General features: G+C 37.5%; 1 protein-coding gene across 1 annotated transcript in view; it reads left to right on the top strand.

The window, feature by feature from the left end:
- Nucleotides 1-12,591, top strand: part of LOC140848463 (THO complex subunit 2-like) — a 92,166-nt gene that overhangs the window by 58,155 nt on the left and 21,420 nt on the right. Inside the window, 11 exon segments of the mRNA XM_073232154.1 lie at nucleotides 378-501; nucleotides 1,088-1,267; nucleotides 2,162-2,326; nucleotides 6,829-7,104; nucleotides 8,101-8,242; nucleotides 8,695-8,852; nucleotides 9,742-9,870; nucleotides 10,202-10,333; nucleotides 10,419-10,603; nucleotides 11,942-12,120; nucleotides 12,365-12,467. Of these exon segments, the coding sequence (XP_073088255.1) occupies nucleotides 378-501; nucleotides 1,088-1,267; nucleotides 2,162-2,326; nucleotides 6,829-7,104; nucleotides 8,101-8,242; nucleotides 8,695-8,852; nucleotides 9,742-9,870; nucleotides 10,202-10,333; nucleotides 10,419-10,603; nucleotides 11,942-12,120; nucleotides 12,365-12,467 (1,773 nt within the window).

The following is a 12,591-nucleotide window of genomic DNA, read 5'->3' as shown; positions in this document are numbered from 1 at the left end:
GTGGTTCAAAAAATTGTGTGTGTGTGTGTATAGAGAGAGGGAGGAAGAGAGAACAAAAAATGATAAAAGTAAAAGTGTTAATAGGTGAAATTGGGGTAAAGGGTGTATCAGTATGCTTTGCACTGTTATTATCTTTACATCTTATCTGTAAGTTTGAAATTAGTTCCAAGTAAAAAGTTGAGCATAAAAACATTACATGCCCCAAGTATTTTTCAGTGTAGTTCTAGGAGTGCAGTTTTTCCTTAAAAACTGCTTCAGACCCTCACCCCTATATTTGTGTGCAAAAATTTAGGGATTTTCAGTATGTTAATCACAATATATTCTTACTTTTATGTTTGAAGTTTCAACTATAAACTGTTTCTTATTTTTCTAAATAGTTTTGACCTGCTTATATTGAAAGAAGCGGTACAGAAAATGGCAGGAATAGAAATTACAGAGGAAATGACAATGGAGCAACTAGAGGCCTTGACTGGTGGAGAGCAGCTAAAAGCTGAGATGAGAGTTTCTATTTTTGTTTATTGACTTTTTAAATTCAAAGTGTGTGCATATTCTCACAGTGAAGAATCCAAATACGTAAGTATAGAAAACCAAACAAAACCATAGTACCCTTCTCTCATAGCCACCCCCACCTCCCCTTAAAAATTGAGGTAAACTGGTTGTTTTAATTTTTTTTAAAGCTGAAGCAAAGTATAAAAGACAGTAATAGATATGTAAGAGAAATAAATACCAGCTTCTGTGGTCCTTGATTTCTTAACTGGCATAAATCTGAACATAGTTATTCTGTTGTTGAATCTGCTCCACTTGGAATAAAGAATATTCCTTCTCCTTTGTAAGGGACTGCAAGGTATAAAATGGAGAATATGCAGAAGTTTTAATTCAGTTATCAGTTATCTTTCAGCCACTGACTATAATCAGTAACACTGTCACTGAAATAAATTTGTGAAGAAAGGGAAGGAATGTTGCAAGTATATGAGTTCTTAATCTTCCTGAACTGAATTGTAACTGAACGTTTTCTTTTTTCTGTCTTCAAACCAGATGGCCTGTGTTATGTACTGTATGCTGGTAAATTTTGTCTTCTTTTGTGCAGGGTGGCTATTTTGGCCAGATCAGAAACACTAAAAAATCCTCCCAGAGACTGAAGGATGCACTATTGGACCACGACCTTGCTCTTCCTCTGTATTTGCTTATGGCTCAGCAGAGAAATGGGGTCAACTTTCAGGAAGGTGGAGAGAAACATTTGAAACCTGTGGGAAAGCTCTATGATCAGGCAAGTTAAAGTGGCTTTTGTATTTATGTGGATTTTTAAAAATCCTAATACGGGAAAATATGGAATGTTATATAATTTGAAAAATGCCATTTTGCACATCATATGAATGTGAAGCAGATCTAATGTAAAATAGATATTTTGGAAATATAGGGGCTATTTGTGCAAATTACGTTTAAGAGATGGCCCTTGGATAAGGTTTATATATATATATATATATATATATATCACACACATATATATATCACACACACATATATATATCACATATATATATATATCACACACATATATATATATGTATGTATGTATGTATGTATAAGGTTTTCAGTCAAGCAGATAACTTCAAGTTGTTTGCTTTCATATCTTACCTGCTTTCTGGAAATCTGACATTTCAATCACAACAAAGTAGATGTGATCTTAATAAAATATATTTCTGCATACTAAGCACCAAAACCTATGATTAGCCTACAAGGTGTTTTTTTTATCACTGACAGTATTCCAAGAGAAAAAAAGATCCACATGTATTTTATAACGTTTTCATCTATCAAGGACAATAGAATTGACTTCTATATGCATAAAATTGTTGTATGTGATTTAGGTAAATATATTCTGCTACTAAAAGTGGTCAAGAATAGTTTTGGAACTTGAGATCTTGTTGACTGTTAAAAGCCTTAGATTTAGTCAACTTTTCAGGGCCTTGGTGTTTATTTTCTTTGTAATTTGATTATGTTTGTAGATTGTCTCTGAAGTTCTTTCAAGTTGGAAACTTTGAATTTGTGCTTGTTAACCAAAAATACTGTTAAAAATGACATATCTTAATCGTTTTGGAAAATGTTTACTTTGGTTTTGTAAAAAACCAGTAGCATTTGTCTTTTGTCTTTTTTTTAAATTTAGTGTCATGATGCCCTGATGCAATTTGGTGGGTTTTTAGCATCTAATCTAAGCACAGAAGATTACATAAAGTGAGTGCCTTCAATTGATGTGCTCTGTAATGAATTTCATACACCCTACGATGCAGCATTTTGCCTGTCTAGGCCAATGTATGCACAGCACATTTCGGTAAGATAAATACTCTCTGCTGCCATTCAGGAATGACTCCAAATTATTTTTTACCTGTTTTACTTGTAAATGCATTTTAGCCTGACATAGATGTAGATCGTGTCTCTTGGAGTTACTCTTTGTTAATAACTCAGCTCTGAGCAGTATACAATGAGAATGCCCCTTTAAGAAAATAAGCCTTACTTTTTGTGTGATTTTACTGTTGCTGCATCACCAGTTGATCAGGTTGATGTCTTATGGACCCTCTAGAACTATAGCTCTCAAACATTAGTGTAGATGAAAATTACCAGGGAAGCATCTTAAAAACTCAATCCCATGTTCCCAAATTGTAATTTAGTAACTAGAATAGTACCTGGGAGAATTTGTTTGTTTGCTGTTTGTTTTTTAACAAGCCCTAGATCATTCTAACTCAGGCAAATGTGGTACATTATTGAGAAACACTCCAGTTGAATGCAGAGCCCTGTTCCTTCACTGATAATATCCTGTCAGATAACTGACTTGTTGATATGCAGAGTGCTTTGAAAGTCATAAAGACAGATGGACAGAAAGGCATAACCACCGCAAGTACTCTAAAATCTCTTGCAACCTCAGTGGCATAATCCCTGGGAAAGGTATATTCCTGGTTCTTGTTTTATTTATCTTCATCTAAATGAAATAACAACAGAAGTAAACTAGAGCCTTCCTAGCAGGATAGCCCAGTAATGACTGTATTGAAATTCAAGTAATGTTAGGGTCCGGGCTTCCGAGGCTTCTCCAGAGAACAAACTACACAGGCATAGAGATGTAAATTCAAGCAAAGTCTTTATTCAGCCAGCTAGCTGGGGTCCAATGTCAGCCCTAGCGGTCTCAACAAGGACCCCGAGCACCCAAAGCCAAGGGTTTATATAGCATTTTCAAAACACTTAACTCATAGTAATTTTCCACAGCTGCACATTATTCTTGCAAGACATACATCCTGGGGTTAGGCAGGAGCAAGATAAGACCACTCCTCAATTGTCAGGGAGGTTCTGCACGATAAGCTTGGTATGTAGGATTAGCTGACCAAGGTTAGCTGACTAAAGGCCACAGCTGCCCACCATCTGGTGTTCATGATTAGCTTGTTTTTCAAGGCCATACCCAGTTCCAGTTTTTCTTTCTAAGTCACATACTCAGAAAATGGCTTCTAGGCTTTTAAGATGGCTATGCTTATGCTAACCTATTTCTATTCTTACAGTAAGTATGTGGGCGCAAGGAGACAGCCTGCCCTCTCCTCTGCTCCTCTATGCCGCCTGCATGCTTTCCTGCAAAGCAGTGACCACTAATGGTGAGTCACTCTTCCTTTTGCCTTGGGCCACGGTCAGTGCTCATGTGGAAACTGTGATACTTCCCCACTCTGACTGGAGCCCCAGCGAACTCTTCACTTTTGTACAGGCTTGGATTCTTCCCCTTCTGTTTTATTTGTTGTTTTAAAGTCTGTAACTGTATGGTTTGGGGAATGATCTCGGTCTTTTCTCTTAAACTAGGATTCCATGTTTGTTCCCAGTAGGAATACAGGGCTGTGCGGTAGAAGTGTGGGGAAAAAAGGCACTGAGAAATTCTGGGTTCTCATTGATTAGGCAATCAGCTGTCAGCTATTAGTATTTACATATCAACTGCTGCAGTCTCACACTTCCCTTTAAGAATTAACTAAATGCTAATTGATTTAATTATCACTTTAGCATTGTGCAGCAATTCTGTGCTATGCTCTTTAGGGGAAGGGGATAAGGCCTCTTCCTCCTCTTAGAATTTCTCAATCCAAAAAATGGTATGCTCTCTTTGCATAGTTATACCCTGTGTTGTTGCTCCCCCCTTCCCCCAAGTAGATCAGTTTCAGCTATACAACAAGGGACCTGATTGCTTGAAGGAGTGAGGTTGGAGGATTGCTTCATGGCAGGAATTCTGCCCTGCCCTGTGCTATTCTGAGAAGTGAACACACTAATCTGTGATAGTGAACACTTTGGCTGCCTGAGGTTGGCTGAACTTTTCCAGGTCAAAAAATGGAGCCAGTCATTCATACCAGTAGCTACCTTTTCTGTAGCCTGTGTAAAATACTGTGTCTTTGTCATTTAAGAATGACACAAATCTAAACAATAAATGGCATTTGCCTGTCAGGGTTGAGGAGGAAAACAACTATACAGAGGTGGCTATATAGCTAAGTCAGAGATAAGTCTGTTCCCCATTGGCTATATTCTGTCTTCTGGAAAGGGAGTTCTTGGCAACCTTGGCTGCACTTTGGAGGAGTATCCAACCTCCTGGGGATCCTTGCTTTTGCTTCTTGAGTGAAAGCCTGTCTTGTAAAGCCTTTGATGAGAGAATGCGTATTGGAGGACTGCAAAGTCCCTTCCATAAACTGACTACCGATTTCTCCCCTGAAAACAATTCAGCTGACCAAACACTGCTCAGAATATTGGGCCAGAAAGAGCTTTCTGAATAATAATTAGAAGTATGGCAATAATTGTGGGTATCAGTTCTGTTCCATAGATCTAGTGTCCCAGTGCCTTGAGCTGTAGAGCTGTTATGCCTCTCCACTTGACTGAAGATGTGAGCCTGAAGAGGGAGTTAAACTGACATTAGACAAATACTCATCATAGGTAAATATGAAGCATAGCTATCTTTTCTGATAAAAACTGTTGTTTTTTTAACAAGATAGGGACTAGGGGAGTACCTAGTAACAAGTCACAGACTTAGAAGAGGATTGGGGAGATGGGCTATCCTATAACCCTCTCATTCCTATAACCTAATTTTCATCTATAATTATTGAGACTCACCTTGCAATGTGGGTCTGAAAAAAAGGCTCTCCCCCAGTTCATATTCTAGATCTTGTCTAAGTCAGGTAGCTAAGTTATCTTGTGCAGGTTGTTTCAACCCTATACTATGTTTTATTAGAACCTTAGACGATATCATTCTGCTCACATAGATTCATTATTATTTACTCTTGATAGTACCCACCCTCAAATTTTTAAACCCTTTCTTATCCCAGCTGCTCTGCCCTTAGGTCTCTCTTATAATTGGGACCTCTCTCTTGTAAGTAATGTTCTTCATAGCTTTGTCACCTGTGAAGTCTCAGTAGTTATCATCAGTGTGCTTTCTAAAATGGGGTAGGAGGAGATAAATCTTCTCACTTCCAGAATAATTTTAAGATTCTCAGAGCCTGCCTGCAATACCGTCTGGAACCCAAAGCACTTGGTATTTCTTCAGTCTAGTGAGCCTGGGGTATAGACATACTTAGGAGGGAAGGCAGCTGGACTGTGGGGAGTCAAGACTGTTCTGCCTTGATGGAAACTGGAAGTGGATCCTTTGACTTCTGACCTGCTAGTTCTGTTTAGCCCAAACAATGAATGATTTAAGTGTTTTTCTAACATAAAGAAGAAACTCTTTTTGGGTCTCCTCCTAGGTTCATATTCAGGATTATGCCTAACCCAAACAAATTTTTTGGGTGAGAGCTCTTGTATCCTCAAGAGACTGAGGGACATGAGACAATTCTTTGTATTATTTTATATATATAATATATATCATGGGATTGGTGAGTACTTGGTGAGTACTTTATATTATATATATGTATAATAATACAACTCTACTTTGTATTATTTTTCTTTTTTGCATTTGGCATACACTCTGTAGTGTCCCATCCTTTACCCCTCCCACCCCCCTCTGGTACTAACAGGTTCTTTCCCTCGTACAATTAAGAGCATGGCCTTCCTCTGGCATGCCCCCTCCCCCATCACACACACCCTCAAATTAGGGTAAACCAGTCAGGCCACAAAATAAAAACCCACCATAGTGTCACTTCCCACACTCTTTAAACTCTAATATACCACAGCCATTCACAGGAAATCGTGTTTAGCTTTGCAGTCTAGTGACCAGTTGGTTCCAGTTTGCCAGGGACTTCCTAGTACTAACACTAAAGTCTTGCATCCCTGGAAACCTCTTAGTCACTGGCAAAACTGGGCAGTTGGTCACCCTACTTATCAGTCTTATGATAACTTTTTCATAACTTTTCTTAGCATTGATCCAGCTTCATCAAGAAATTGTAACAGGCAATATGGGTATGTGTAGTGATAACACATTCTGTCCAGATTGGCTGTTGTTAGTTCCATTCTGCCTCTTCATTAGTGTTAAGACCCGCTGCTTGGTTCCCTTGACTATCTCAGAAGCAGGAGTGGAAACCCTGTATGTTTAATCTTTGTGCAGCAGTAAGAGAGAGTATGGTTGGGGGAAAACGGCAAGGGGCACACATACCTATCCCCTGACTGAACAGGTTAGATTCAGTAAGAATTTCCTGAAAAGCTCCTAATGAGCACCCAGGACCAAAGATTAGAGCAGTTTCCTGGGATGATTTATTTTAAAATCAGTGTTGGTAAGGAAGTAGAATTCCTACAGCTGTTTAGATTGGTCATCTTTTGACTCTTGAAAAGGGAACATAGCTTTTTATACTATGAAAGTCACCTCTATAAAAATGTGTGTGTGTGTGTTTATATCTTTAGTCAAAGTATGATGAACTTAAAAAATCAGAAAAGGGAAGTAAACAGCAGCATAAAGTTCTTAAGTACATTACATCATGTGAAATGGTGATGGCTCCTGTCCATGAAGCAGTGGTCTCCTTACATGTTTCCGAGGCCTGGGATGACATCAGCCCTCAATTTTATGCCACATTCTGGTCATTGACGATGTACGACCTTGCAGTTCCACATACCAGCTACGAACGGGAAGTCAATAAACTTAAAGTCCAGATGAAAGCCATTGATGACAATCAGGAAATGGTAGGTTTTTGTTCTAGTACCTCAAGTGTAATAACTTCATGGTATTAGTTCAGCATTGCCCATAGTTTAAACTTATACTAACAAGCTGTGATCTTGTTGCTATGTATGTTCCTAAGTGGGTTTAGTGGTGACCTCTCACTGGGTAGGAGCATGGGTATGGATGAGTACTTGGAAGTTAGCATCAGTCAAAAGTTTTTGAGTTTGCTTTTCTACTGAGGGCTGGGCTAACAACTTTACATGATCTGTGTGATCATTTTACAATTGCAAGAGCAATAGGAATTCCTAAAAGGAGAACTATTTTGGAGAAGACTTTACTGAAGAGGTAAGTCTTGAGCTGCATGGGCCTTGAAGATAAATTAGGTTTGGAAATTTGGAGGCAAACTGGCCACTCTAGAGCTCCAGCAAAGGAGTAAAGTAGTCTAAGGTTTAAGGAGACCACTTCTACTGTAGTGAATTGGCTGAGGGATAATTTAAATAGAGTCAGATTATGTAGAGCAATGAAAGTTAGAAAAGAAGGCTTGATAAAATTGAGAGCTATTTTAAATTCCTGAGCAGGGAAGTAATAATGGTAAAAATGGTACTTTAGAAAGATTACTTGTGACAGTAGCATAAAGGATGCATTTAGTGGGGGAAAGGACTAGCATTAGGCTGAAACCAGCAAAGTGGCTTTTTGGGTAATTCATTGTGAGAATGTAGACTGGTGGAGGTATATTGGGAATGCACAAGACTTGTAAGCAATTGGGATTTTGGAATGAATAAGAAGGAAGAGTCAAAGGTGATTCCATGCCTTAGACTAAAAGTACCGGTGTTGGGAAGATAGCCTGTTCTGATGGTGTCTGAGGACTGAATGACTTTGTCTTAGATTTGCTGAATGGAGGTAAACATCCGTAAATATCCCTGGTGACATAATATATCAGCATTTATCTCTTTTTTTAATTAAAAGAAAGGGAGGTAGTGTTCCTGCACTTAGAGAAGTATCTAACTTATACTTTGTAGCCTCCAAATAAAAAGAAAAAAGAGAAGGAGCGCTGTACTGCCCTTCAGGACAAGCTTCTTGAAGAAGAAAAAAAACAGATGGAACATGTACAGCGAGTTCTACAGAGACTGAAACTGGAAAAGGACAACTGGCTTTTAGCAAGTAAGTTAGAATGGTTACATTCCTGCTGCTGCTGAATTACGAAAGCAAACCTTTATAATTCTGGAGGTGTTGAAGTGTATTATGTTTTTATTTCAACTCAGTGTTCACTATCCCAATTTTTGGTTACTCATTAATTCAGAGTCAACTTCACATGTTCACTAAATGAACCGATTTAGCTTGCTGGTGAAATTAACTTATGACTACAATATTGGCAGCTTATCATTCAACTTTTCTGTATAAAATCACACTTCTGGAGAAATTACAGGTAGAAAAATATCCGCAGAGTGAAAACAAGTCTCATCCCAGGCATGACCTTTGATTACAAACCATAAATAGTTTGTGGTTCTATAGCATTCTCTATGCTAAAATTAATATGTTCTTATTATGTTTAGTGGCTTTGAGGCACTTGAGGATGAACTTTACCACTTCATATATTCTTTCCTTATTTTTAGAATCTACCAAAAATGAGACCATCACAAAATTTCTACAGCTGTGTATATTTCCTCGATGTATTTTTTCAGCAATTGATGCTGTTTACTGTGCTCGTTTTGTTGAACTGGTACATCAACAGAAAATTCCAAATTTTTCCACACTTCTTTGCTATGATCGTGTAAGTTCTTTTTATTGGAACCTTTAAAAAAAGTCTCACACAAAGATAGCTAAACATTATAATCTAAAGAAGTATTACTGTGTGTCTGGTTAAAAGCATGAACCCAAGAGCCAAGTGCCTGAACTTGAATCCTAACTCTGCCACTTTCTAGATACATGATCTCTGGCAAGTTTTTAACCTCTTTGTGCCTCAATTTTCTTATCTGTGAAGTGGGATAATAATACCTGCTTCATAAGATTCTTGTGAGAATCAAATGAATCACTATACACAAAAGTACTTTGAATAGTGCCTGATGTGTAATAAGCACCTCTAGTTAATCTTTTAGCATTTGGGTTTATATGTTTGTCATAATAGGTAGAACTCTCTTCTCCACTCTTAACTTTACCCTCAAAATACTCCTTTGTAGTTCTGAACACTTTTCAGTATGATCACATTCACAAATTTTTGCATCTGGCTTTTTCTTTACAATAAATTATTGAATTTTCATGGTTTAAAAATGTACTATATGTTACAGCATGTTAGTTGCCTATTTCTGTTTTCTATTGGCCTTTTCTCTCCTTACTGTTCCTTTAACCCCAGGTAGTATCTGTGTCTAAGTCTCTTTTATAGCAGTAAATGATGTAATAATAATAGTAGTTTTTTTCTTCTGTCATTGTTAATCAGCTTTTTAAATAAAAATTTTGTTGTCATTGCTTTATTAATGTGCTGTTCCCTCACAAAAGCCAAAATATTTAAAGGTCTCAGAAATTGTGAGTATAAAAGGGGACAATACATTGTGACTAAAACTTATCTGTTAATTTATTATGATTTGCTATAGCATGATCTTTTAGTATTTTGAACTAATTTTGACCTTGATTTATTTTTATTTTTCAAATATTTTTTCTTGTAGGTTTTCTCTGACATAATTTACACAGTCGCAAGCTATACTGAAAATGAAGCTTGTCGGTATGGGAGATTTCTTTGCTGCATGTTAGAAACTGTGACCAGGTGGCACAGTGATAGAGCCACATATGAAAAGGTAGGACTAATAAATAGCCACTTCTAGTAATTGCTAGGTTGTTCAGTTTTTAAAGGAAACTGAGTTTAAGACTCAGCTGTAAAACAGTGTTTAAAATTTAAGTACAATTTGTTCATTATTAAAAAGTGCTATTTTAAAAAATCCTACCTTATGTTGACATTCCAAAATTAATATCATTGACTAAGCTGAACCATCCTATGGAAACTACCTGTCATTCAAATATTCATCACGTTTTCACATGGAATCATTAATCTAGTCTACGTAAGTTTCAGCTTCTGCTATTTAGAGGGAGGGAACGTTTCTTTGAAAAGTAAACCTTTTTTCCCCTTAGGAATGTGGAAATTATCCAGGATTCCTCACTATATTACGGGCAACTGGATTTGATGGAGGAAATAAAGCTGATCAATTAGACTATGAAAATTTTCGTCATGTTGTACATAAATGGCATTACAAATTAACCAAGGTAAAAAAAAGAATTTCTCAAAGGTGTTTTTTACTTCTCCATACTTAGACTTTTATAATGACAGATCTTAAAATGTTTGTTGTAGGCATTGGTTCATTGCCTTGAAACAGGCGAATATACTCACATCAGGAATATCTTGATTGTGCTCACAAAAATACTTCCTTGGTACCCAGAAGTATTGAATCTGGGTCAGGTTTTGGAAAGAAGAGTACATAAAATCTGCCAAGAAGAAAAAGAGAAGAGGCCAGATCTATATGCATTGGCTATGGGGTAACACAGTTATACTTTAATGTGATTTATGAGACTAGATGACAGAAGGATTCTGAAGACTTTAAAATGTTTTACAGTGTTGAAGTTTATCTTCTGCCTTACCTCAGGAAATTATGGGAGATTATGCATTCGTGTTCCCACAGGCTGATGAGAGTTGTCACTTCCGATTATCAGCTTCCGGTCTATACTGGATGATAGTTTCAAAAGTCACATCCAATATATCTTGGTTTGAAGGAAATGTCATTTCATCATCAGTTAATCAGCTCATCGATAGCAAAAAAAAAAAAAAAAAAAAAAGCATCTTCACTTAAGGATTAGTTTACATTGAAAATTTTTTTTAGGAGAGGCTTTTATTGAGAGATACAGTGAGAGGACAGAGCTCTGCCAGGAGGGGACCAGAGAGCCTGGGGTGGTGCTTGTCTAGGGGATTTATAGGCAGTTGAGGATTTTGGGAAACTGATAAAGGGCTTAGGGGTGTGGACTTGTTAAAAGTGGTCTTAGGATGTTTGTCCTTGATGAGACATTAAGTCTCTTTTAGCATGCTAAAGTGAATCTTACACATGATTGCAAATGATTAGCATAATAAAAACAGGCTATTTTCCTTTATCTGGGGAATATGAACTGATCTCACAGAAGAATGACTCTAGAGCTTAATGTTTAACACAGAGCTTTGGTAGGGGGTTTCCTTGTATGTAGTTACATTGCTCTGAGTGTAAATATCCTGCCTTGCCTTTTTCCGGAGGCCCTCACCCTACTCTGACTACACCCATGGTCCCTGTCTCATTTCCCCCTCTACAGATAGAGACCCTAGCTGCTGCTAGGAAAAGGGGGCAATGACCACTCTGGCTGCTTCATGCTGAGAAGGGGTGCAGTAAAGGGTGCAGTTAGGTCCCCATCACTGGTCAGTCGAGAGGGCCTCAGAATATGGGCACTTCTATTCTGGGTTCCATTTCTATTACTATTTGCAGTTTTATGGCTTCTCCAAAGCTATCCTGGACAAGCCCCCAAAGATGGTGCTGGGGTTCTTGTTCGCAGAGTCGAAGAACGAACTTAGCAAGCACCCAAGGTAGAGCCAGGGAGAGGCTTTTTATTGAGAGATACAGTGAGAGGACAGAGCTCCTGGCTCATGCCAGGAGGGGAGAAGAGCCCTGAAATTTTTATTTTTAAGGAAGCATCTAGGGCTCCTATAAAGACCTTCAATAACACTGAAAATTAGTATTTTTTATTTTCTGGAACCAAGTAGCAGAGTGAATAACTTGATAATTTTATTCTTTTAAACCCCATGTTTGTATTTTTTTATTTGTATTTGTATATTTAAACCCTTTGTGTGACTTCCAGCTACTCAGGGCAGTTGAAAAGTAGAAAGTCATACATGATAACTGAAAATGAGTTTCATCACAAAGACCCCTCTCCAAGGACTGCAGTTGCCAGTCTACAAAATGGGCCTGGTGGTGGGCCTTCCCCATCATCGACAGGAAGTGCATCTAAATCTGATGAAAGCAGTAATGATGAGACTGGTATGCTTATTTATAGAAATTTATAAGTAACACATTTTGTTTCAACAAACTGAAATGTTTTATGTCACGTGACAAGTAAAATGAAAGCTTAGTATTACTTTTTATTCCCTAAGTAGGAGTATGTAACTATCAAAAAGTAATCAGCCCTTTATTTCCTTCTAATTAATCTGTAATCATTTTGCTGTGAAATCATGGTTTATTTACATTTAGGGGGTGGTCAAATAAATCCTTACCTTTATTTCAGATAAATCAAGGGAGAGATCTCAGTGTGGTGTGAAAGCTGTTAATAAAGCTTTTAGCGCTACACCAAAAGGAAATTCAAGCAATGGAAATAGTGGCTCTAACAGGTAGGAACACTGTGGTATATGTCAAAATTCTGAATTCTTTTTATTTTATTTTATTGAAGTGTCATTGATATACAAAATTCTGAATTCTTACATGATGAACCTCATTAGACATGAATGAAAGTTA

The sequence above is a fragment of the Manis javanica genome, chromosome 1 (genome assembly GCF_040802235.1).
Source record: "Manis javanica isolate MJ-LG chromosome 1, MJ_LKY, whole genome shotgun sequence".
Taxonomy (NCBI): Eukaryota; Metazoa; Chordata; class Mammalia; order Pholidota; family Manidae; genus Manis; species Manis javanica.
The sequence above is the reverse complement of the archived record's forward strand: the minus strand, read 5'-3'. Positions and strand labels throughout refer to the sequence as shown.